This window comes from Anguilla anguilla, chromosome 9 (genome assembly GCF_013347855.1).
Source record: "Anguilla anguilla isolate fAngAng1 chromosome 9, fAngAng1.pri, whole genome shotgun sequence".
Lineage (NCBI taxonomy): Eukaryota > Metazoa > Chordata > Actinopteri > Anguilliformes > Anguillidae > Anguilla > Anguilla anguilla.
Genome location: NC_049209.1, coordinates 18,694,456 through 18,719,021, shown reverse-complemented (window position 1 = coordinate 18,719,021; position 24,566 = coordinate 18,694,456). Strand labels below are relative to the sequence as shown.

The 24,566-nt window shown below is 41.5% G+C and overlaps 2 protein-coding genes across 4 annotated transcripts in view; both read right to left on the bottom strand.

The window, feature by feature from the left end:
* Positions 1-11,530, bottom strand: part of LOC118236224 (unconventional myosin-VIIa-like) — a 35,516-nt gene extending 23,986 nt beyond the window's left edge. Inside the window, exons 1-11 of the mRNA XM_035434419.1 lie at positions 11,168-11,530; positions 7,413-7,475; positions 5,673-5,786; positions 5,343-5,495; positions 4,273-4,290; positions 2,498-2,682; positions 2,119-2,240; positions 1,683-1,825; positions 1,477-1,590; positions 682-835; positions 58-134 (exon numbers count right to left, since the gene is read on the bottom strand). Of these exons, the coding sequence (XP_035290310.1) occupies positions 58-134; positions 682-835; positions 1,477-1,590; positions 1,683-1,825; positions 2,119-2,240; positions 2,498-2,682; positions 4,273-4,290; positions 5,343-5,495; positions 5,673-5,786; positions 7,413-7,430 (1,098 nt within the window). The 5' untranslated portion in view covers positions 7,431-7,475; positions 11,168-11,530. The remainder of the gene's footprint in view (positions 1-57; positions 135-681; positions 836-1,476; positions 1,591-1,682; positions 1,826-2,118; positions 2,241-2,497; positions 2,683-4,272; positions 4,291-5,342; positions 5,496-5,672; positions 5,787-7,412; positions 7,476-11,167) is intronic.
* A 1,998-nt stretch (positions 11,531-13,528) lies between these two features.
* The window catches only part of capn5b (calpain 5b), a 31,722-nt gene continuing 20,684 nt past the window's right edge, over positions 13,529-24,566 (bottom strand). Inside the window, exons 6-14 of one of the 3 annotated variants that reach the window (XM_035431729.1) lie at positions 23,432-23,625; positions 22,128-22,205; positions 21,590-21,785; positions 21,110-21,232; positions 19,923-20,119; positions 19,445-19,566; positions 19,118-19,168; positions 18,598-18,734; positions 13,529-18,273 (exon numbers count right to left, since the gene is read on the bottom strand). In XM_035431729.1, coding sequence (XP_035287620.1) covers positions 18,091-18,273; positions 18,598-18,734; positions 19,118-19,168; positions 19,445-19,566; positions 19,923-20,119; positions 21,110-21,232; positions 21,590-21,785; positions 22,128-22,205; positions 23,432-23,625 — 1,281 coding nt within the window. In that variant the 3' untranslated portion in view covers positions 13,529-18,090. Of the gene's footprint in view, positions 18,274-18,597; positions 18,735-19,070; positions 19,169-19,444; positions 19,567-19,922; positions 20,120-21,109; positions 21,233-21,589; positions 21,786-22,127; positions 22,206-23,431; positions 23,626-24,566 lie in introns of those variants that run through there. The other 2 variants (XM_035431730.1, XM_035431731.1) reach the window with 2 other exon arrangements.

Here is a 24,566-nt window from a genome sequence, read left to right as displayed (position 1 = left end):
TCGTATCTCAGAGTTACTTTTGTAGTCAGCATAAATGCATGGCAGATTAAGTCCCACCTCCAGCAGCATTGTCGCAGTGACAAGATCAGGAGACTGCACCACCACACAGGCATCCAGATTGGCGTATGTCCGAGCTAGGTGGGTGAGAAGCAATACCAGACAGGACAGAGTCAGGAGCAGTTATCACAGACAGGGGTTGGAGACAGTCTGTCACAGTATTAGAGAGAATCAGTCAATGCTTGAAGGGCAGGCAAAGGCAGTACTGATACTGGTGTGCAGATGTTTCTCTCAGTCATATAGCTTCATTGATTATAATGCAAAATGAATGAACTCACGGTACTCAGCATAACATCATTCTGACTCACTTACAGTAATAGGCTTTTACAACTTAGCGCAGCATTAAATTCATCTCCTCAAATTCCTCCGAGAGCAGTAGATATATCCAATGCTGAGTTTGCTTACAGCTTGTTGAGTACTGCTGTGTAATGTTTTTTGTAATCTTCTATAATCATCAAAGTTTACATCACCATCATGGATAAGGTTTACCTCACCAGCATTTCTTTCTCCATGCAGGTTTGGTAGCATACAAATGTGTGCATTACACATTTATTAGAGAGTAGGCTACAGTAGATGCTGTGTGCCACAGTGTGGGGAGGACTGCCAGTGGTGCAAATAGCCCACCTCTGAAGTGAATGTTGCCCATATGCAGGATGGAAGCTAGCAGCTTAGAGATCTCCCAGTTCTCAGTCTCTGTGAACATCAGCACCTTCATGGCAGAAAGGATGTTGCAGTAGTCCTTCAGGTCATCACGGCCATCACACACGGTGCAATTTCCCTGGAGACCGCCAGCAGGGTGGAGAAAGCATTTTAACACATGCACACAGGTCTCAATGAAGATCTGCCTTGCATACAGTTCATATGGCTTGGCCAGTATAGCCATAGGGATTTGTCACTACTCACTGCTCCCTTAACATGATATTACATTTCTCTCAAAATGATAATCTGTTTACATGATGATGGTGGTAAACACATTTTCAACATTCCAAGTTACTCACACATACAAATCACTGTCTATAAGTCATTAATTAAAAATATCAATATCTAGGCCTGTCGTTAAAAGTATTGATATCAAAATGAAGTGACAAAATGAACAAACAACACTGGCTATCTTAACACACACAAGTTAAACAAGTTCAAATTCCAAAGCAATGGTACCCAGCGTTTCCTAAATTAAATCATGTAACTTAGCCGAGTGTGGGGTGGAGGAAATACATGGCAGGACTTTTACTTTCTGACCCCTGGATTGTCCACCTCTGGGTAGGGTAAAGCTGTTATGAGAAGTTGTCTCAGTATGTTGAGGTAGGGTAAACCTGTTATAAGAAGTTGTCTCAGTATGGCGAGGTTGGGTAAAGCTGTTATGAGAAATTCTGTCACCATGGTGAGGCAGTGTAATGCTGTTATGAGCACTTATCTCACCATGGTGAGGTAGGTGTAGTCTATGGCCTGGCCAAGGTTCAGGTCCTTTTTCTCAGTGGGAGTCATGCCCTTCAACATGCAGTAGAAGATGTGATAGTTCCTCTCATCTTGAGCCTAGTAGAAGACACAATCATCACAAGAGATGCTTTTTCTGATATAAAGTATTGGGGTATTGCTCAATCCATTCGATTGCCACTCCTCCTTACCTGTCTGCATACTCTGGACTTCTCCAACAAGTACTGCTCAATTTTGGCTCCCTCGATCGCTCCTTTCTTGTTGAAGTGTATATCAATGTATTTTCCAAACCGGCTGGAGTTGTCATTACGAATGGTCTTTGCATTGCCAAAAGCTACAGGAAGTTGATATCATAGTCATATTCATGAAGAGCATAACATAGGTTAACACTCTTACATTAGAACTATGTTTCAGCTACAAATATGATTGTATAATATTAGGTCAGACTAAATATTCTTGTTCATACCAACTATTCTAGAGAATTTAAAAAGCATCACTCTCAGAGTTCATCCCTTGTTTGGGGGTCTTCAATTTCTATCTGAAAACAATTTGCATGACCCAGAAGCTTGAGTCTGACCTAGTATTATTTCAGTAAAAAACATGCAGAAAAGCGGTGAATAGCCTGACCTTCCAGTATTGGGTTGGCCTCTAAGACCTGCTGTTCGATCCAGGAGTGCTGCCCGCTGATGGAAGCAAGGAACTGCAGAATCAGCTTAGTGCTCTCTGTCTTTCCCGCTCCTGACTCACCACTGGAGGAAGCACACATCAGCACACTCATGAATACACGCATGCACAATCACATACAAGCGCAAACAAACACACACACATACACACACACACACACACACAGGCCACTTCGTAATAATTAATTGCAGGTTCCAGTTGTTTGTTGGTTGATTGTTAATTTCTTGGAAAGAATCCACTGTACAGTCTACAGTTGGCTTATTGGAGAGACTACAGTAACAGTGAATTGCTGATTGCCGTTTGCTTGGACAGTGTACAGCACCTGATAATGCAGCACTGGTCCTTGTTGTTGCGCTGCATATTGAAGTAACAGTTGTCAGCGATGCCAAAAATGTGGGGCGGCATCTCCCCAATCTTCTTGTTGGTGTAGAGGCGGATCTGTTCGGCCGTGTAAATGGGCAGCAGCTGATAGGGATTCACTGCCACCAGGATCGACCCTGTGTAAGTCTACAGAATTGGGGGTCAAATGTCAAACTCACATTATGGATGAATACCCATCATATTATTCATTCATCAACAACATGGAATGACTTATTTCATTTCATTTTAAATCCATTTTAATTTTTTTCCTTTTTTCTCACAATGTTTGAAATGGCCAACTGCATTTGCAAGCCCACTCCATTATTACAACATCCTCTGCCAATTTAGAAGAGCATGGACAAATGTGATCTTTGTACAATCTACAAGCTACCAGTTCTTTTCAGTAGGTAATAGTAATAAAATACACCTCAACAATGCAGTTGAATAAGATGAATTATTTATAATATAATCATTGTACTAGGGCTAGGATAGTATATCTTATTGGATTGAATGTCATAATTACGGAAACATTGTTAGTCATACAAATACTATGCAATAATTAATCTGCTACCAAAAGACCCACATCAATTTGGTGTAATTCTGTCTATCTGATCCATATTTAATGGAGGTGAGAAACTAATATTTACCTACAACACCCTACATTCCATTTCCCGCTGTAGCAAATCATGTTTACCTATGATGATTGACCTAATTTGGTGTATTTTTTGGAATCTGTGAAACTTAAATGACAATTTCTCACTAAGTGAAGACTTGATTTTCATGCATTTTAAATCTGGGCACTGACCTTGACCCATACTATAAATGAAAAGTGAATGTTAGCGTATAAATACATTTCAGGGGAATAGAAGAAAATTACACTTAGCATCTGTGCACTGAACAACACATTCACCTCTGCAAATACACTGCACCCTTAATTAGCACCAAGAGACCCTCCAACCTGTAATGCATCATTGAATGCTAATTAAAATGTGCGGATAGCTGTCAGTATGAAAACAGAAATTTTAGCACCAAGTAATGTAGCCTGACAAACATGATTCCAATTTCAAATGGATTTCTATTCACAAAACAACATTGGAACTACATTGATTTATGAATGTTGATTGATTGACTTTAAAGAATGATTGATGGCTATTTCCATCAATAATAATTTGTGAATGTTTCTAAACTACTACCTATCACTAATACCTATCAACAATTATCACTATTGTTATTTGTCTAATGTTAAGGTGCTGTCATACATGAGCATTTACTGCACAATATTTTTTATCCTGAAAGCTCAAATGGGATTTCTTCCACAATCATGGTGAAACAAGCACAAATTAATTTCAGGAAAACTCCTAGATTAGGCCATAGAACATTTACTTTTGAAGCTTTGAACAGCTGAAGCCAGTGACATGTTCAAGAATGTGTTACATTTCCAGATAAATGGCCACCATACACTGTAGGAACCTCAGGAAGTACTCAATGCACAAAATACAGAGACAGTAGTATAATGAGAACAACTGATCATGAAACCAGGCCATTCAGCCCATCTTAGCTTGTATTTTCCTACTGTCTAGAGAGTATAAAGCACTGTGTCAGGCCTGGACATGAACATGCCACTGGCCTTTGCCCGTAATACACGACCTGGCAAGCTGTTCGAAACATTGATATGCACACGCTCTCGTGTTAAAGAACGGATGCTTGATCAGCAGCGCAGAATGGTTCTGTACTTACCCTCCCCCCGCAGTTTGTCTTCACAGAGAAAGAGACAAAACACATAGGACGTGGATTAATCGTAGGGACAGCCAAATAAAAAGATATGGGAAGCTGAAGGTCAGCCGAGCCTTATCTGAGTTCTGGCTGAGTTCTGGCTGAGGCTCAACACACTTTGGGTTGAGTAAGATGAGGTGTGATAAGTGTGGGATGAGTCTGAGGTGAGTATGAGCTAAAGCTGAGCCTGGTAGTGTTGTGACGCTGACCACACTGTGGGACGCACATCAAAAACCACTGTCGGTTTCACAAATCCCTTTCAGCAACAGACACAAGGTGAATTCATGTGTGATTGAAGTTATCACTTGTACTGAACAATTCATTTCAGTGGGCAGAAAAATCACCTATTGACACTGCGGAGTGGAGTGGCCTGTGCATAGGATACAGGTCGTCTGGCAGTGCAGGGTAAATAAGAACACGATTCTTTGGCTTTGTGGCACATCTCGGCGAGTGGTTATGAGGGTGTTCTCCTCTATTTGTAGACTGCCCCTTCACAGACAATATAGAGTGGAGGCAGCAGTGTGTACAGTAGCCAGCGTGTGGTTATGAGGGTGTTCTCCTCTATTTGTAGACTGCCCCTTCACAGACAATATAGAGTGGAGGCAGCAGTGTGTACAGTAGCCAGCGTGTGGTTATGAGGGTGTTCTCTTCTATTTGTAGACTGCCCCTTCACAGACAATATAGAGTGGAGGCAGCAGTGTGTACAGTAGCCAGCGTGTGGTTATGAGGGTGTTCTCCTCTATTTGTAGACTGCCCCTTCACAGACAATATAGAGTGGAGGCAGCAGTGTGTACAGTAGCCAGTGTGTGGTTATGAGGGTGTTCTCCTCTATTTGTAGACTGCCCCTTCACAGACAATATAGAGTGGAGGCAGCAGTGTGTACAGTAGCCAGTGTGTGGTTATGAGGGTGTTCTCCTCTATTTGTAGACTGCCCCTTCACAGACAATATAGAGTGGAGGCAGCAGTGTGTACAGTAGCCAGCGTGGTGAAATTCAAGAAGTGGTGGGGTAACCCAGTGTCCTTCTGGCACTCACATAGATGACGTGTTCAGTGTAGCGGATAAGAAGGTTGCGGAGGATTCCGGCCTCATTCAGGTCACCCAGACGGATCATGTCCTCCACCCCATGCACAGAAGTGGGGTGCATGGGTTTAATGTGGGTGGCATTTTGGGGTGAGATCCAGTGCTCCTAGGGGAGAGAAGGGCAGATTTTCAGGAGCTTGGAGTGCAAACGGAAATGCATCAGAAATGTAAAACATTCCTTTTTCTTCTCTTTTCTTTTCTGGATAATGAAACACGGACACTATCACATGCATTAATTATAGCTCTAATCAATTACAGAGCGTGGCTCTGCTTTATCACTCACATTTCCTTCGTCATCCAGAACCTGGATCAGTCCAGATTCACATAGCTTTACCACAGCGCCAATAGGGACGTCAAACTCTCGGCCGGTCTTCAGATCCAACCACACATAGTCCCCCTGGAACAAAACCCAATTAGGGCTGGGAAATTATCAATAATTTTCCACTTGGGAGTGATTGGATTATACATTATTCATTTTGCACCTGGGGTTAGCAGCACTAATATTATTACAGGCTGAAACTGAAAGCTCTGTCTCCCTTCTGTTAACATCAAGACATTCCAATTTGATGCATCTTCTGAAAACTCATTAAGGAGTGTGACAAATACAGTTTCAATGGAAATTCAGAAGCACCAGAAACCCCTGTAACTAGGGATTCTTGGGATGTATGACCACAAGGTCTACATAATGAATATTCCAAAAACATCTCCTGATTTTATTACAATCATAAATAATGCAAACAAAAGAAGAGGACTTTATGCACTGCTTCCTGAAAAAAACAAAGTCACATTGACAATGGCAAAAGAAAGTAACAACAAAATGGCAAGAAAATAAAGTTCCTGAATTTCTATGTGTGCAGAACAAAACATATGCAAAATAAAAACTACAGAACTCTGCAGTTATCTAAACACAGGACATGTGACAATAAACCTATTTGAACATTGTCCTAAAATAACTCTTTTAAGGCTTTTCAACAGCTTTATGTAATGTAGTAGATCTGGGTGAGTTAACTTCCTTTCATGCTTAAAAGATTATCACAGATTCTGTAGGGCAAATTTCGCATGTTGGGAAATCATGGACCATGGCTCTACAAAACAGTATTACAAAAGGGCAGAGCAATACTGTGTATACCAGTCTGTTCTCATTATGACAAGAACTATTTGATAGTGTGGTCAGTACCTTACCTCACGCTAATATGACAATATGACAGTTAGTGTATACCTTATTCCTGCAAATAGTTTACCACTTGGCTGTAGTATGAGTGAAATCCTGCTTATCTCTTGAGGGAGGGTAGAAATATTTTAGATTTACATCCAAATTACATGTTGGGACTATATCAGTACAATATAGTATCTTAGGTAAAATAGAAAAGTAGCTAAAGTAGTTTAAATTCTGACAACAAATATATATTTAAACGTACTCTACTTAATCTGTAAAATTTCTAAATAATACAATTGTCATTCATTCAATGAAAATGAGCACAGATTATAAAACAACAAAAAAGAACAGACCAAAATATGCAGAATGTAGGTTGCTAGAGCTAGGATTAGCCAGAGCCCCAGGGTATCTATCATGACATCAGTGTGAGTCAGCATGGCAGGTTCCTGATAACAGCCCTGGTCTGAGTTCCATGTACATATAAGATAAAACAAGGTCATGGGTGGTCAGTTACGCTGAGGAGTATAAGCACTACATGGAGCAAAATGCAGCCGCAAGGGACCATGTTGGCAAGAAAGGTTCTGAAAACAGCACGTGGCCATTGAATATGATTGTGTGCACAGCTTCCTTTTTTATTGATGTCATGTATGTATGCTAATGGCACCAAAGGCACTGTTACACCGTGAGAATATCTCTTTTTGGGATTTATACATATTTGAAGCACAGAATACACACAGACGCAGCTGTATGTCTTACACCAAATACAGTTTAGAAGTGTAGGGAGAACCCATCTTTTTCTCAGCCAAAATCGATTCCCCCCAAAGGAAAAAAAGGAAAAGAATGACAAGCTGATAGTCGGGTCTGTACCTGCTGTAGAATGACCATTGCGCCTGTTTATTCCTGGACATCAGAAGTCACCATGGGGAGACCCTGCAGGAGATGAGGGACAGGTGAGCACCACAGGAACATCAAGTGGGGCCAGAAGAATGTGGCAACGTCACACCGTCCCCTTTCATAGCGTGAGGAACCGTGACAGGCATTCCGAGCTGAGCACAGTCAGGCTCTTACCCCCTGATCTAGCCAGTCATATGACCTGGTGGACTGAATGGAGAAAGGGAAAAACAGCCCTTTCACGTGCTATCGTCCTGCTCGCATCCAGACTGGAAGGCCCATGAGAAAATAAGGAACAAACCCAACACTGCAACATCCTACCACCCACAAGTGCTACACTCACACTGGTAACACATTCACATGGAATCAATGATACAGGTTAATTATACAAACAAAGAGGAACAGATAAATTGGAGAAATATACAGAGAGTGACATAAAGAGAAAGAAAGAAAGAGAGATAGGAGAGATGAAGGACACATGCACAAACAACCATGAACACAACCAGCACATATTTTTCATGTTTGTAATGCAGCTTTGAGCAGGACCGCCATCATGAACTTTGCACCATTTGAAGTTGATTTTTGACATGAAAATCAATTAAATGAATAAAGGAAATAAAAAATTCAGACAGGACAGAAATTCCCATCTGTTATAACTGTTCTAGAAGTGCCAAAATGCAGTACTTTGTTCCAAACCCCAGGTGCTGAACTTAATTTAAATCCCCAGGAACCGAACTTAATTCAAATCCACTGTTTTGTCCATATTTATTTAGTTACTATATCTAGGATACAAAGAAACAACCTTATAAGGCATTCTCTGTTCTACCTACCACTGCCAGGACCTAGAAAATAAATAAAAAACTAGCAGTATGTCATTTTGCAGTATAAAGTGTTATGCGATGGGTGTTATGGACTACTGGGACTATTCCATAACACTAATGTATCATCCTTCATAATTTTTTAAAAGCAATTAAACATAGAAAACATACATTTCATTTCTCACTTTTAAATGTAAATTTTAATTTATGCTAAGACAAGCAGTTAAAAAAGTGTTGAAACTACTCAGCACCTGGTCATGTCTATGGGTCAGACTTCAAGCAGCCATTTCATGCAAAGGAAATGCAACAAAGTACTAAACATAACTACTGTACATAACATTAATATATCCCAAACATTAGGATCTCCTGAAATAGCAGGGCTACATGATGAAACCATAGAGATTTTGACCAGTGACCTCTCAGTTACAAGCTCACATCCTTAACTAGTATACTATACTGGACATAGTCAACTAAAAGAGTTTCATGATACTAACAAATACAGCTGTGAGACCAAACCTGTATATGAGTGCAGTTGTAATCTAAAGCTCTCTCTCTCTCTCTCTCTCTCCCTTTCGATCCCTGCCACATGACGAGTCTCCATGGTAATCCACAGCAATAGCTCAATCTAATTAGCCTCCAGCTGAGAGGCAGCCATGGTCAGTCTTTATTTAAAGCTTTGAGATTACACAGCCATCTCCTCATTCACATCTATCCACCATTCCAGCTCTTACTTGTAAAAACACCACCACTTTAAACATTTGTCCGGCATGTACCCTCATCCTGGGTGACACATGGTGTGTGCAGATTAGCGCCTCACTCTTTCTGACATTCGCTGATTTCGGCTGGGCATTAACAGGACGAATGGAAGAGAAAAGTCTGGCAAGCCATATATCAGTGTCCAATATATATATTTTTTTTTACAAATACCCCTATACAGGGTTGTACTTGCAGAGTAGCCCCAACAGATTTATGCCCATATTTGCCCTGTGAGGTGCACCTTTAATGTAGTATTCTCCTGGTAGCTGCTGTACTTCCCTTGGATCCATAACTGGAAAGATTCCAGTTCCCCACTGTAATTCCATTAGAAAAAACCTCAATGTGTCGGACTGTGGCTTCCACACCAAAAAGACGTCCAGGCAGATATATTACATACGTAGTTATCCCTAATGTGGCCATCACAGATTTTCTTATGGATCTTGTGCCCACTCATTAAAGAAGAGCTGGAAACCTCAGAACTGGAGTGAAACATGTATAATATAATTATAAATTAGATTAAACTATTTACCACTATTTCCCTATCATGTCCCTGAGGGCAGATGCTGCATGCTAGTTTTCATCTCAGTAACCTCTAAATTAATTAGGTTTGATAGGGTCTTTAATTGAATACAGGTCTGAGTTCAATACATGCTCGGGTGTTGCATTATTTTATTATGGACTTGGACCTACTCTGATTCCCTGGCTAATCTAAGTTATGTAAACCATAAATTATGAGCCTGTTAAATAATCCCAAACAGCTTCCATTTGTTTTGGGGCTTACTTAAAGACGTTACGTGACACCCAGGCACCTCCTAGTAGCTTTATCACCAATTTGAATAATTGACACTGTACAGAAGCCAAGATAAGAGCTTCTAATCCAAAACCATGGGCTGCCAGTCTGCTGCCAGCCTTCAGGCCTGGGCAGGTGGGGCCTCTACGGTGGAAGGAAAGACGTGAGCTTAGAGGATGGAGATACAGGGTGAAAGGTCACAGGGCTGGGCATTGTCATATGTTGTCATTGTCACTGTCATTGTCACTTGTTCTCCCAGAGCTCAGCCCTCCCATTCCACTTCCTGTCTGTAGTACTGTACCTACTGCAGCCCCCACCTGACCTGACACACCACCCGTCTGATGAGGATTTGGGATCTCTTTAATGCCAAAGGGCTTCCTAAGGATTCTGCAGATATAGGAGATAATCCCAATGTGTGTGGTGATTACATACAGTAATGCTCTTTTTGCTCAGATTCAGCAGAGCAGCCGTTAGGAGTTGTCTGCCAGCATGCTAACACTCTCTTAATTAAAGCATATTATGTGTCTTCCAGGCTAAGCACAAAGAAATTGCGAGTCACCACAATTGCTGGCAGTAATTTACTGTTGTACTCATATATAAAATAAGTAATTGCTGCAATTACAAATACAGTGATATAAGAACCACAAGAAAATGAGTATTAGTAATATGACTGGCTGATTCTGAACTGTCAGGGTCAAGATCAGATTTAATATCCATTAAACGAGGAGGGCAATACATAGCACCAATACATTTTAGACAGAGGTAGCATTGTGAAGTCATGGGTTAGGGAGCAATGGAGCTGTGCTTGTGACCTCAGTGTTGTAGCCCATGAGCAAGGGGCTTGTTTACACCACCAAATATGCAGCTCTGGGCAAGCAGCTCAATTTAAGTTATGTAAATAAGTTGCTCTAACCCTTAATCATATTATATTCCCTTAAATCTTCTAAACAAACAAGGAAGGTTATTTTACAACATGTAACAGCTGGTAAAACAGGACACTTTGAACATGAATGTTGTCCAGTGCCCAGGCCTCTGATCATTTCTGAACAGGGCCAAACGATATTTGGTTCCTCTGACTGTGCTCTTCCAGCTTCACACCACAGCTTTCACCTCAGGACAAATCTAAACTTCAGTCACAGTATTAGGTTTGCGCTTCTTACACAGCGACATCGAGGCAAAACTAAAGTGATGACACACTAAGACAAAAACACAGACGCTGTCTCTTTAAACTTATACAAATGTCCCAGTTTAAAGCTCGGTGTGAACCGTGCTGAGGTGAAATATGTGAGCTATAAGAAGCTTTGGACGAAGGGCTTAGGGAAGCGTCGTGCCTGGGGACTAAGTCTCGAGGCGGTTTTCTCACTCACCTCTCAGCGATTCAGCACTGCCTCTCCTCTCTCGCTGTCTCCCTTTAGGATATGAGTGTGTCTGTGTGTGTGTGTGTGTGTGAGTGTGTATGGGTCCTCTTGGGAAAGTCCGTGGTGAAGGAAAAGACAGGTGAGCACGCCAATTGAAGAACAGGGGAGAAACCAGGCCAAAGCTCCCAGGCTCTTTTCTATTTTTGTCCGTTTGAGCTTTCTTTTCTGCTGTACATCCTTCTCTTGCTGTGTCCTACTACCTTTCTCTCACCGGCACTTTCTCTCCCTCTCTCACCCAGTCAGTCTCGCTGTCTATTGCTCTTTCTGTCCCGAGGGGTAGCCAAAGCACCTGTTGCTCCCAGTGGCCGTGCCCTGGGGAGGAGCCGGACTGACACGGCGGCTCTCATTCACTGATCGCTCTTAACGGTGGGAGGGGTTATGCCACGGCCAGGCAGGAGGCAGGGAGAGAGGGGGGAAGGGGAGGGGATGTGAAAACATTAGAATGGTGGAGCTTCTGGTCCTCTCCTTCAGAAAAGCCTCCTCCTGGTTGCCCCTGTGTGTAAAAGGTCAACAGACACACAATTCAAGATTCATATAGCACATAGCAAGCCAAGTATTTAATTTTGTAACAGAGTTCTCTTTTAAGTGCTGGATACTCACCTCAGCTACAGGGGAATTTTAGACAACTCACACAAACAACAAACAACAAAATTACACTTTCAGCTTTTTTTCTTTCATTATTTACATTCTCCTGTACTTCAAGCTGAAATAAATGAATGATTGAAGATCTTGGGTACATATCCCTTGGTGCACTACTCAAAGTTAAAGCCAAACTGCAAAGCAAGAATATTGGATTCCAGCCAGAATTTTGCAGAAGCATCAGAAATGGCACGATGGCTGCACTTCATGGGAAACTGTAACCATGTCACACAAGGACATCCAATCAAAGAGGACCTATCTAATCAACATCCAAACAGTTTTCTCCCACAGTGACAAATGACCAGTAATCCTGTACTGTGTTCAAAAGAAACAACATGCCCTCTATCTAAAACTAAAGGTTATGGAACCTTATGAGTTTTTTTTAGTGATGGGAAACCTATAATTGTTAAACGTACACGACACAGGGCACACATCTGAAATGTAACAAATTTACAACTTAATCTGTTTTTGTGCTTTTGCATTATATAAAAAAACTTCAATTCAGTCCTTGGTGAAAAGTATAAAATCCATTTGTTCACAACAATTCAAACTAGGTGGCAATGCTACGACAGAGAGAGGTATCGATAGGTTATGCAAAACAATCATACAGTCAGATGCTCAAATAGGTTTGTCTAGAGTGCTTCTTAAAAAGAAGCAAACAAAAGATCAGCAAACATAAGGTTGCAAAATATGCACTTCCCCTTCTTGAGAAAGGTGCTGTTGCCTATTCTGCAAGTAGCACATGCCAGTACAACAGCACTTGCCAGTCAACAAATTCATAAAATAATATTCTTTAAAAACAATCTTATTGGAATTTTCACTTTTATTTAAAAGTCATGCCACCAATGGACAAAATACAAAAAATATGAATAATAATAAAAAATTAAAATAAGCTATAAATATAAAATAACCACAGTGTGACCCTAAAGAGTACTGAACAAATACTTCAAATAAGAGTGCAATTATAGGTACAGCTTTCAGAATTTGACAAAAAACATGTATTTTGAACCAAAGATAGAACAGATATAGAAGATTCAACAAAAAAGTACAAAATACTGACAAAAGATGTGCATAAAAAAGACACGAATATCCATTAATATATTGAATGTTATCATGCAGTATATTTTGCAGGTCTAACATCAGAAAACTACTCGAGAGTTTTATTGGCTCACTCTCTGAATATAGCTGATTTTATTCACAAAAGAAATTCACAAATGACACAAGAGAAGGAGTTACTAAGAGATTCTGAGAGCACTGTCTTTCACAGTCTTTCCAGTCTTAATCGTCTTCAGAATTATGAATACATTACATTACCTGGCTAACATCATCTGAATTTATTAGGCAAATTACCACTCTTCTTTAAACTTCCATAAACTTTACCAGGAGTAAGAAGCTTAAGAACTTCATGTCTTGTGCAACATTACAAAATTCATGCGCATAAAAAGTTCAACAAGACAACCTAACTCAGGTCGAGTGGATGCGAGGGAACATAAACTTGAATCTGGCATCATCCATAAGTTGTTTTGGCTCACTGACCAATTTAATAAATGTCCCTTATTAATATTTCAGAAGATATGCAATTACAAAACAAATTAAATAATTTGACAGGAGAGACACTTATAAGATAAAACAACATACAGTATACAGCATACAGTTACACAAGTCAACTAGTTTATTTTATTTTCATTTCATTTATTTTAAATCCATATCTTGGCAATTTAGGTTAAATATCTACAGATATTTAAGAAACGTATGCTTTTTCCGCACACAGGTAAGTATGTGATCAGAAAGGAGGTATTCTAGCATTGGAGAAGCAGGAATTCCCTCTCCAACTAAAGGCAATATAGAACAGTCAGTCACATAGAGATTCTCAACTATGGTCCAGTGCCATCCATGTGCAATCACAACATTAAACATAAATCAGTATAAGAATCATACATCTTAAGCCAATGTGTCAAAAAAAAAAAAAAAGAATTAATATCCTATATACAGTGCAGTCTGTATTTGGACAGTGAACATTTTTGTAGTTTTGGCTCTGTACTCCACCCCATTGGATTTTAAATAAAACACTTCTTTGGTCTTCATGTTGAGATATAACAGCAACAAAATGCAAATGTCACACCTAGAATCAACTCTTGACCTTTTGTTTGCCTTCTTATGCATGAAGTAATAATGCAATGACATACAGCCAGCCAAAATGCAGCTGAGCCAACAATTGACTAATTACTTTTGGTCCCCTAAAATGTGGGGGACTACATATAAAAAGGGCTGAAGGGCTGTAATTCCTACACAGATCACCCAATATGGAGTAAAATTGTAAATACCCACAAATAAAAGCGGACAGTTTGCACTTTAATGTCATATTCATTGTTTCATTTCAAATGATCCAATGTGCTGGAGAGCCAAAATGATAAAAAAAAGTGTCACTGTCCAAATGCGTATGAATTGCACTGCGTGTATGTGTGTGTGTGTGTGTGTTATACACATACATGAACACAGCCTTGATAATAAAGGTATTATAGTTTGACATTATTATAATGGCTTTTGGATGTCCTAAAGTAACACTCATGGTCTCTGTGAACCTGGTTCATAATGAAGATTTAATTTGCAAACACTGGGGCCTCCATCCATAAAGCATTTTAACTTACAAGTAAGTTTATCAAGAAACTCACACACTTTGAAAATAATGTTAGACAGTGTATATAATTTGCTTCAGTAAAAAGCTCTCTGTGAAGCTGTGTTGCTTCTTGCACAGTATTCAATGCAGCGCTCGCATTGAGTGACTGGCTGAGTGACCTGCTCCTTTGAGGGGTTAATATCCTCCGCTCAATTGTGGTTGCAATGGTTGTGAAATGTGACCATGCTGAGGTCAAACTATTTTGTGTTACAAGGAGTAACCTTGAAGCTGCACAAAATTTCAAGACACGCATTTTAGCTACTGTACAATAACAGGTGACTGAACATTCCTTCCAAAATTAGTTTCTCAAAAACCTTTAATCTAAGAAGGAAACACTAGCATTCACAGGCTAGAGTTTCTCCCAGCAGAGTTGAACATTTATTCCCAAGCCATGTAAGATTACAGCCCAGCTTATGTGTTTGGCACTGGCATTTCTACTGTTGAAATATCACCCACAGTAATCTGTTTGGCATGGGGTTTTTACCAATGTAATCTAACCCCTTTCATCACACTTGTGCTGACTCACAATGAAAAGTAAAGGTGATAAAGGTATATTCAAGTTGGCAGCAAAAAACAAATAACAAAAAAACTTATCAACCCCTTTGCCATTCCATATATAAGCATGCACATATTCTGATGCCAATCATACAACTAATTCCCGAAGAGAAGAAACATTTCTTAATAAACAGGCCAATATTGACAGCTGTAAACAAGTTCATCATAAAACAACTAAAAATAAAAAAGTTCCACATCACTGCCTGTACAGTGTATCATTATATGTGTTATTATGGTTGCTGCAGTCTGAATTTGAGTACAGCAATTTAGGCACTGAGAAAATCAGTTATCCCATGCCCAATAAAATATGCAGAGGGACACATTGCACAGCAAAGCAGTACAGATAATAAATACAGATCAGTGTGGTAAGTCTTTACATGATTCTGTAAATCCTCACTACAATAACCAAATACTCATTTGTACCAAATACTCTTTGCAGGAATGACGTGGCTGATATTTCAACTAGACTGTTGTACACTGTAACTGGTATGTGACTGAGCCATATTCCCCAATTACACAGTAAACTAAAAAGTCCCCTATATTATGGGTAGAAATATTCTGAAATTGTACATAACTTCAAAAGTGAACTCATTACATGGCCACAAATTTTGCTCATCATTTTATAAATTTGATAAAACCATTGTCTGAAATGTATATATCGCCTGTCCATTCAAGGTGACAGCAGGGTAGAAGATCTACTACAGGATATCCACACTCTGATACATACTGGAGATGAAATGGGAAATACGTTTATCAGGACAACCAACACCTTCCATCTTTGCAGTTATTAAGAGTGCGGTCACTGCCACAAATTCATCAGTAATGTAAGTTTATCACAATGCTTGCAGATGATCCAAATGGTAGTTCATGCTTCCAGATCACAAGCAGACAGTGGCACATCATGTTCGACTGCGTGATTTCAGGTGTGATGCTAGCAGCTGAATAGCTGACTCAGGCCATGTCCGAATGAGCGCACTTGCCTACTATTCAGTATACAGGTCGTGTACAAGTTGTATGCAACTTGTATACTCAACAGTAGGCAAGTGTGCTGATTCGAACACAGCCATGGTGTAGCTAGTATACATGTACCTCAAACTGCTCACATGCTCTCCATGCACGACTCTGCTACCACAGCTAGGTGAGGTATATGCCGTGCACCACCCTCTATTTACACAAGGGTAACATAGCCAAAAACATCATTCAACATTATTTAAAAAAATGGAAATGCTTAATTCTGTTTTCTATTCTTTCAAATGATAAATGAGGGTTATTATAACCTGATATAACACTGTAAATACTACTTTCTTTATATAAATTACAGAAAAACAATGCAAAGATACTTAGGATACATAATACAGTATATTTGTATAATACAACGCAGTATCAACAGTATCAACAATAAAACACTTTCAGGGTACTCATTTCATTTATACCTCTATATGTATGTACCTCTTACACAGCGTATGCCAGGGCATGAAGTGTAATGTTGACCAAGCATTCACCTTTTTAGTGCTTTTAGTTCATTGTTTGCTGGTGTACTAACTTGTGGTGTTGCTGAGCACTGGTTAGAACTGGTGAGGGGTGTTGTTTGAAACATAATCTGTGGTGAAAACTCAGGAGTCTGTAATACACAGGCCTACAGCCAACAGTGGAGAGAACATGACTCAAGACATGATGATGTGGACCGACACACGTGTGAAATAAACTGTGTAGAACGAATACTGGTGACCTATAAACAAACTTGGAGTCATCAGATCGAGGTGATGACAAGGGAGAATATTCTCCCTGTGCTACTTCCTGGATCATATTAGGAGTTCTGGCCAGGACACTATTTACACTGTTGAGGGCTTAAGGAGGTCCGGTGTTAAGGAGTTCCGGTGATGGAACGCTCGGTAGCATGGACTGGAGACTTTCACCATGAAGTGCGCATGAACTGATATGTATATCTTTACAGTACCTTAGAGAATCTTTGGAGATGCGCGGCGTCCCTCTCGTGGCACCAGATTAATATGTCACCCGCCTGTGATTTGAACCACATTTCATTATCACGGGCATCTGCTACCGACAAAGAAAAGTGATCTACTCATCAATCATGTAGCAAAAACTTATTAACTTGTTACTTTGATGTTTAGCAAATGGAGGACTACAGTAATTGCACATCTGCAGTAGAACTGCGATCCCTGGGGTATACCGTGAGCGTCAAATGCACAGCCATCTCACCACAGTTACACTTGTCTCTCAGCGATCAGCAGACATCGAAGGCGAATACAATCGAAGGGGGAAAAGGCGGATAGCAATGGTATGGCATGGCATGGCATGGCTGCCTTTGGTCCCAGAGAGGTACTTGATGGCACGACAGGCAGACGAAACAACATGGTCACCTTGGCAAAAAAAATAAAAATGATATTCCCACAGACTAGGAGATACCCATCCATAAAACTCATTGATGAGATGTCTGTATTCTCAGTCCCTACAGTGTAGTATAGCACAGTACAGTACGTGATGTGCTGTCAATCAATGGCACCCTGCAAAAAAGGGCTTTCATAGGCTAACAGTAAGACTGTCCCAACCCCAAACAGGGGAGAAGAGAAGCCTCTTCAGGGACAAAGCGCTGAAAATTGGCTGCAGTATTTTTGTGCCTGAGGGAAAAAGGGGCACAGCATTGAAAAGTGGGTTATTTTAGAGAGGAATAAGCAGGGTTCTTTCAAAAGCCAAGAAGGGGCGGGTTTTAACCTGGGGGGGGGGGGGGGGGGGGGTCGATGATGTAGACGGACGGCGATGATGCATCCAAAAGGGCATCACCACGCAGCGTTCAAAAAAACAGAGGTGCTCCCCCCCGGACGATTTGTAGCCCTTGAAACCACTTCTGGATACGCACAGGCTACGCAAACATCCATGTCAGAGGAGGGAAAAGCTGTCCTGGGGAAGCCTCGCGCCACCGGAGAGGAAGGGGGGGTGGGGGGAAGGGCGATTTAAGGCTGCAATGGGCGTGGCACGGGGCTCAGATGTTGGTCAGCAGGCTGCAGGTGATCAGCCGGACAGTCAGAGTGCCAGGCAGGTCGTTGCTCTGCTGGTTGCCCTTGTCGCGCAGGTGGACAGTGTGCTGCTCCTGCCGGTCGGTGGGTTCGCTGAACAGGGTCACCTGACCCAGGAAGGTGTCGACGATCACATTTTTATTGTAGATCTGCCCGTCGCAGGCCCCGTTCATAGGGTTCAGAGAGAGAAAGGGAGAGAGAGGTAGCCAAACAAAAATAAAAGAGACAACAATGAGACAGATGAAGAGGGAAGACAGAAGGACAGTAAGAGTCTACTTGTTGTTGCTTAAGCAATCAGGTCTTTCAGCAAAGACTGCAGCTTCAAACACAGGGCTGCTTCAAAGCCAACAGTTGACAAGATGCCATTCACACTGGACGTGAGACTCCTGTCAAACTGATTCGTTTTTATCAGTTCTGCAAACGGCTAACAGCTGTTCAGCTTCATGCTCAGGCTTAATTCTAGTTTCACCCACCTCAATGTGAATACCCTCTTTGGGTCTCTTCCTATAGAAAAGGCCTTTGATGTCGAAGTCCGGGCTGCACGTGTCTTTGTAGACCGGAGAGCGCACCTTCTCCCCTTCACAGGAGATTATCACATACGGGTCAGAGGCTGAAACAAGAGTGACACCCGCCAATCAGACTCCATAGTGTGAACATTTACAGATATATCAGATTGTCAAAATGTCTAAACGGTTTTTTTAAACCTAATTGAAATACATCTCTTTAAATTGAAAGAGGGATTCTTGAAGAATCAATATCAATGCTCTTAAGAAACAAAGAAACTATTGGCAAGATTCCAAATGCATCAAAAAATGCTTTAGGGTGTCAATAACAGATTGAGAAGCTAAAGTGAATTAGATCAGATATGATTTTCAGGTCCAATTATCTTATGCCAATAGGACTTGGACAAATCTTGTCAATAGTATCTTTGACAACTAACACCTACATCATCCTAAGGTGACAGCTACTGGCCACTAGGTGGTGCTCAGGTACCTCCTGTCATCATGCTGTGTCTCTTCTTCTGGGGATTCAGACAGTGGAGTTCTGCATGTGACCAGAAGAGATTCCTAAGTGACTCATCTTAGTTTAGTTTCTCGCTACAAACTCCGGGACTCCAGGTCTCAAAGGGCAGCGAAACCAGCAACTGTTATGGGATTTACACATCGCTTTTGGCTTTCCTCGCAGACAAGGTTAAAACACCTTTCAAACCCATTAATTTATGAGGCCAGGTCAGTAATGCACCGGCAACAGATTCTTTGTGCGAGACAGAACTCCTGCATGTGTCTGTGGCGCACCCCTCCCATCCGCATGGGGGCATACCTCCATTGGCATCCTGGCCCTGCAGCCCTTCTGCCCCAAGCACGTGCACCTGTGTCACTAGCTGGGGGTAGCCACACATCCCGGTCCAGCAGGTCTGAGCTGGTTCATCCAGGGTCAGCTCTCTGCAGAAACAGGCAGAAAGGAGTTGGAAAGGCCAGGTGGTGAAACAGTAAGTGACAAGACAAGAGAAAAGAAGTGGTTCTTCTGTTGGGTTGCAGCAGAAAAAGTATGTGAGACAATCTCTGGGATGCTTTATGAGACCTATAAAAGGCTGTGAGACAAACAGGCATCAGTGAAAGAACAGTAATGCGTGGGGGTATTACTGCCTCAAAAATAAGTAAATGTAATTGATCCACAAATAAATATAGCTGATCCACAAATAAATGCATTGGATCCGTAAATAAATGCAGCTGATCCACAAATAAATGTAACATATCCCTTGAGGCCTGGAGAGGCACAGGAGGCTTGGCTAGATTACTTGCAGTCTGAAGGCACATCAGTGAAGACTCGGAGCAGGAATTCGCCCTGCTGCCCAGGGTCGAAAGTCGTGGGGATGATGACGTAGCGTCCCTCCTTGAGCTCTTTCCTCAGGAAAACGCACCGGGAGTTGATGTAGATTGAGCCCGCCACCTTCTGCTGGGCTGAATGCATGCGGAACTTCCTGTTCAGCTCCACCTGCGGACAAGAGAACCCTGCTTCTCACCTCATTCCCCAGTGGAGACCACAACAATGGCTTTCATTTCATGAGTGTAATTTTCTTCCTTTCCAACCCAGCTCCAGAACTGATGTTTTTCACACGCTGAGATTATATCCCATTTTTGTCCTTTTTTACACCATGGTCTCAAGCCACACCTTGCCATCCACGTCTACATGGAGAACCCTACAGCTGAATGCATGAATTTCCGTACGTGCTCACTTACTATTTTCCACAGTGCAAGTCAAACAGTGCACTCTGCAGGTAGAGCCCTGATGAAGGAACTCATGAATATTCACAAGCAGGTGGTAGGTATGCTATCAGATTGATTTGAGTGATTGACAGTCAAAAATACACAACAAATATGATTAATAGTGACTAGAATCAGTATGAAGCAGGCATGAGTCTCACATGTGAATGAATATTCATAGGCACCTGCTTTCACTGGAACCTTTGTACACGGAACAATGGAAGTAACAGAACTTGCTTCTTAACTCCCTTAGTTGAGAAGCAATAATGGCGTATCCTCAGAAATGCCCCTCTCCTTTGTGTGAAGGTGATGAAACATTCAGAAGGAAACTTCTGAGTGCTATCATTGCATCTTATGTCACCATAACACAGTTCTAGAGGAGAGAGATTAGTTGGACAGCTTTGAAGAAGTAACTGTACGTCTTTTTGTACGTCGCTTTGGATAAAAGCGTCTGCCAAATAAATGTAATGTAATGTAACTGTTCAAACACAGCAGACCTCAATCCTTTTGTGAAAACATGAGTAAGATCCTTGAGAATTGCCAGCCACCCCCTCCTATTGTCTGGCGATCCTGTATACTCAGAGAGATTCCCTTGTGACTGTCATCCTATTTCCCATAATTCCCTGTGTGACTCCTCCCACTCCTTACTGACTCTCCCCCTCCCTGCCCAACTCCTTTGTTCCCCTAGCGCTCCCCACCCGCTCCCTGCCCTGCTACTCACGCGGTGGATGTCGAAACCGATGGCCAGGTTTTCCACTTTTCCTTCTTTGGGTCGGGCCCGCTGTTCCTTCTGCTGCAGGCAGATCAGAACCTCGTCCTCCGGCTTCCTCACGTCAAACACGTACTGCAAGCGCAGAGCATCATACGTGACAGGGGCACCTGCGTTACACTCTGTTTCTAGTCGAGAGAAAAGAGTTCGGTCTGCACACTGCTCAAAAAACAGGCCGAACGCAAATTGCAAATGTCCTCATTTATTCTTGCAGAAATACAAGCTTTGTAGAAATACAAATGAGTATTGCTGCGAGAGAAGAATTAGGATATTAGCAATTCAACTATATACTTTTTAGCAGTGTACAGACATCACAATTTTCTCTTCACTAGTGCCCAGTACCAGCTCCACATGAATCTAATTTTCATCGCATATCCACAAGTCTTTAGAGTGGCTTCCTTTCTTCTGTTGGTACACTGTTAACACTGTTACCTGCGGGTTCTGGAGGAAGCTGGCTTTGTGGTTGATGCAGCCTCCGGAGCGGTTCCTGAGAGGGTCGTCCCGATGCACCCAGGACCCCCTCATTACCGCCTCCTCCCACGTCTTGTGAATGCTCAGGTAGGACGTGTTGATCAGCCGACAGAGGATCAGGTCCGTGAAGTACTGGCAAAAATCTTCAAAGGTCATCCTGGTGTCACAGGTCATGCCACAGGGACAGAACCAGAAGGAGGAGTGAGGGACAGAGGGATGGGTGAAGAACAGGGAAATGAGCGAAAAACAGGGGAATGAGTGAGAAACAGAGGATGTGCGAAGGAACAAGTGAATGAGTGAAGACAGAGGGTAGAACAGAAGGAGGCTTCCATTTGATACTCTCACAACTGGTCACAAACAATTACTGAACTTAAGGAGAATACTATTTCGATTGCAAGTATAGGCACGTGAGTGGAAAATAAAATAAATCAGGTCTCCCTGTTGTCAGGGTGGGAATAGGGGTGGGGAGGGGGTTATAATGGGTGAAGACTTTTCTCACCAGAACTCTCCATCGTCCTGGACTGTGACTCCCAGCTTCTCTCTCTCACTCTTGCTCACCTTCTTCCACTCCTCAGAGCTGCAGCAGAAATGCAGGAGGAGGACAACATTCAAATGTGGATCCGCCAAAAACAGGGACTGGGGGCTAGCTGAGTTTGGGTATGTACGAAATTAACAGTTTTAAACCTAAAATTTAGCTGCTCGTCATCTGCATACATTTTTACATCAATTAGCCACTCAAATCCTTGTTAAGCAGTTTGAGTTGTATGGGTGAGCTGAGGCTGAGCTGAGGCTGACCCAGGTAATGGCCAGCTAATGATCATGGTTCCTAAAGCTTGCTATAACATTGTAGCAGCATTATGAGAACATTATGAGTTGCTAGGGCAGGTATGCATGCTTGGCTTTCTCCAAAGAACTGTCACAGACATTAACCACAACAGCTGAAAGAGGAGTGTACAGAAAACCGCACCATACAGCGGAGCTTTATAACTACATAAAAGAAGAAATACATTAAGAAACTTTCTGATCTTCCCAGGAGCTATCTGGTTTCTGTTAATAGGATATAAGACCTTCCGTTTCGACTGCACATTTCAAAGAAAATGGAAACGTACTGACTGATAATGAATCGTAAATCGAATCCCAGCATCATAGTTTTAAATTAAACTCCCGATATTTAATTCAATTCAGGAGTTATCAGAAAATTCCTTTTCTTTAATCAGACATTTGAATAATTCAGGGAAGCATAAGGCCCAGCTGAATGTGTGATCGATCTCCATCTGAGGACCATGAGGGAAGACATAACCGTGGGTTTTTCCCTGAAATGACAACCTTAGAGCCAGGGCTGGGGTCAGTTACATTTCAACTCAGCCAATTCAGGAAATTAAGTGAAATTCAGTTCATTATTAAACTGAAATGGGAAATTTTAAGTCATTACTTTAGCCTAATTGTAAAAAAAAAAAACTAATAGAAAATGTTTAATTTCACAAACTGGAATTTCAGTTAATTTCTCTGAAGTGACTGGAATTGACATAGGATTGACACCAACTCTCCTCAAAGCTTTGTCTCAAGTCTTGACCTTGTTTCAACCTCATAGCTTCACCACAGGCCTGAAATAGCCTCTTCAAAATCTCCCACTTTAATACAAGGAGACTTACAGCAGGGCAGAACACAACACTGACACTTAAAACATAAAGACTATCAGAAGCTTGAGCTTCATTTACTAACCTGTTTATTAACCGCACTCCTTATTGACAAAATTGACAAAAGTATTTTGTAGCCCTCCACACCAGTAGAGGGAGGCATTACCTATCACTCCAGGGGCCGCTCCACTCCTTCTCCCCCCAGGGGTTCCTCATGCGGATCATGGTAAGCTTCTCTGACTTAAAGAAGGCCAGCAGCCCATGTCCCAGTCGAACCTTCCTGACGTCTGTCACGGCATAGGCGTGGCCTTTGACCAGGCCACATTCCAGCCGCGCCTCTATGTCCTCCACAGTAGTCGCCTAGGCAACAAAACAGTAGGCGCACTCAGAGGACATTCAATATAATTCAAAATCAGAGACACACTACAACATAGAGTTTTGCCATTTGGTATAAAACAAGTTATTTTAAAAATGTAAGTAGATTTAGATTTGTATTGCAGGTGCAAAGAAAAAAACCCAATTATAGTTTCTATCCAGGGAATGTTATGGGTGCCATTTTAAAGAGACTTTATTGTAGTTTTAAATCTCACCACTTCCCCAGAATGAAGAAACAAGTCCAATGCAATAATACATCAAGAACACGGGGTCTGAAACAGACCATGAAGGTGCCAGAGTTTCACTTCTCTTTAGGAAATTCATTTTGGTTTGTCTGGCTGCTCCCCTGTTGAAATGGATCCTTGAAAATTCATGAATATAAAACGTTTTTCTCAATTTGCCCAAGTTCAGCTGTGCTTGAAATCACAATGTACAAACACATGCTCTGGGAAAACAATGAGTTCCCCAGCGCTGGAGAGTTGCCCGGATTTCACACTGTTTGCTGAATACCGACCTGTTTCATTGTTCAAATTAATTATGCCCACTATGACTAGGCAGTAAGGAGATTGTGTGACCTTGTCTTTTTGCCTGTCCGTCTGCTGTTATGGATTGATTTAGATGAAATTTAGTGAAATTATCATAAAACAATGTAAAAAAATGATAACTTTATGAAAGTTATGATAATTATAGGTATTAGAGGGCCTAATGCTACAAAGCACTATTGTCATGTACACAGTACTAACCTAGGCTGCATAAATAGGCTTGGAATTCAGCAATAGTATTACATTGATAACATTTTGTTAATCTAATCTGAGAATCCATATGTTTCAATGGCCATTCAAACTCAAACCTTCAGAAGTGCCAAAGCTTCCCATTTTTTTTTACCATTTCATTAAATGAATCATCTTCAGATCAAATTTGGAATA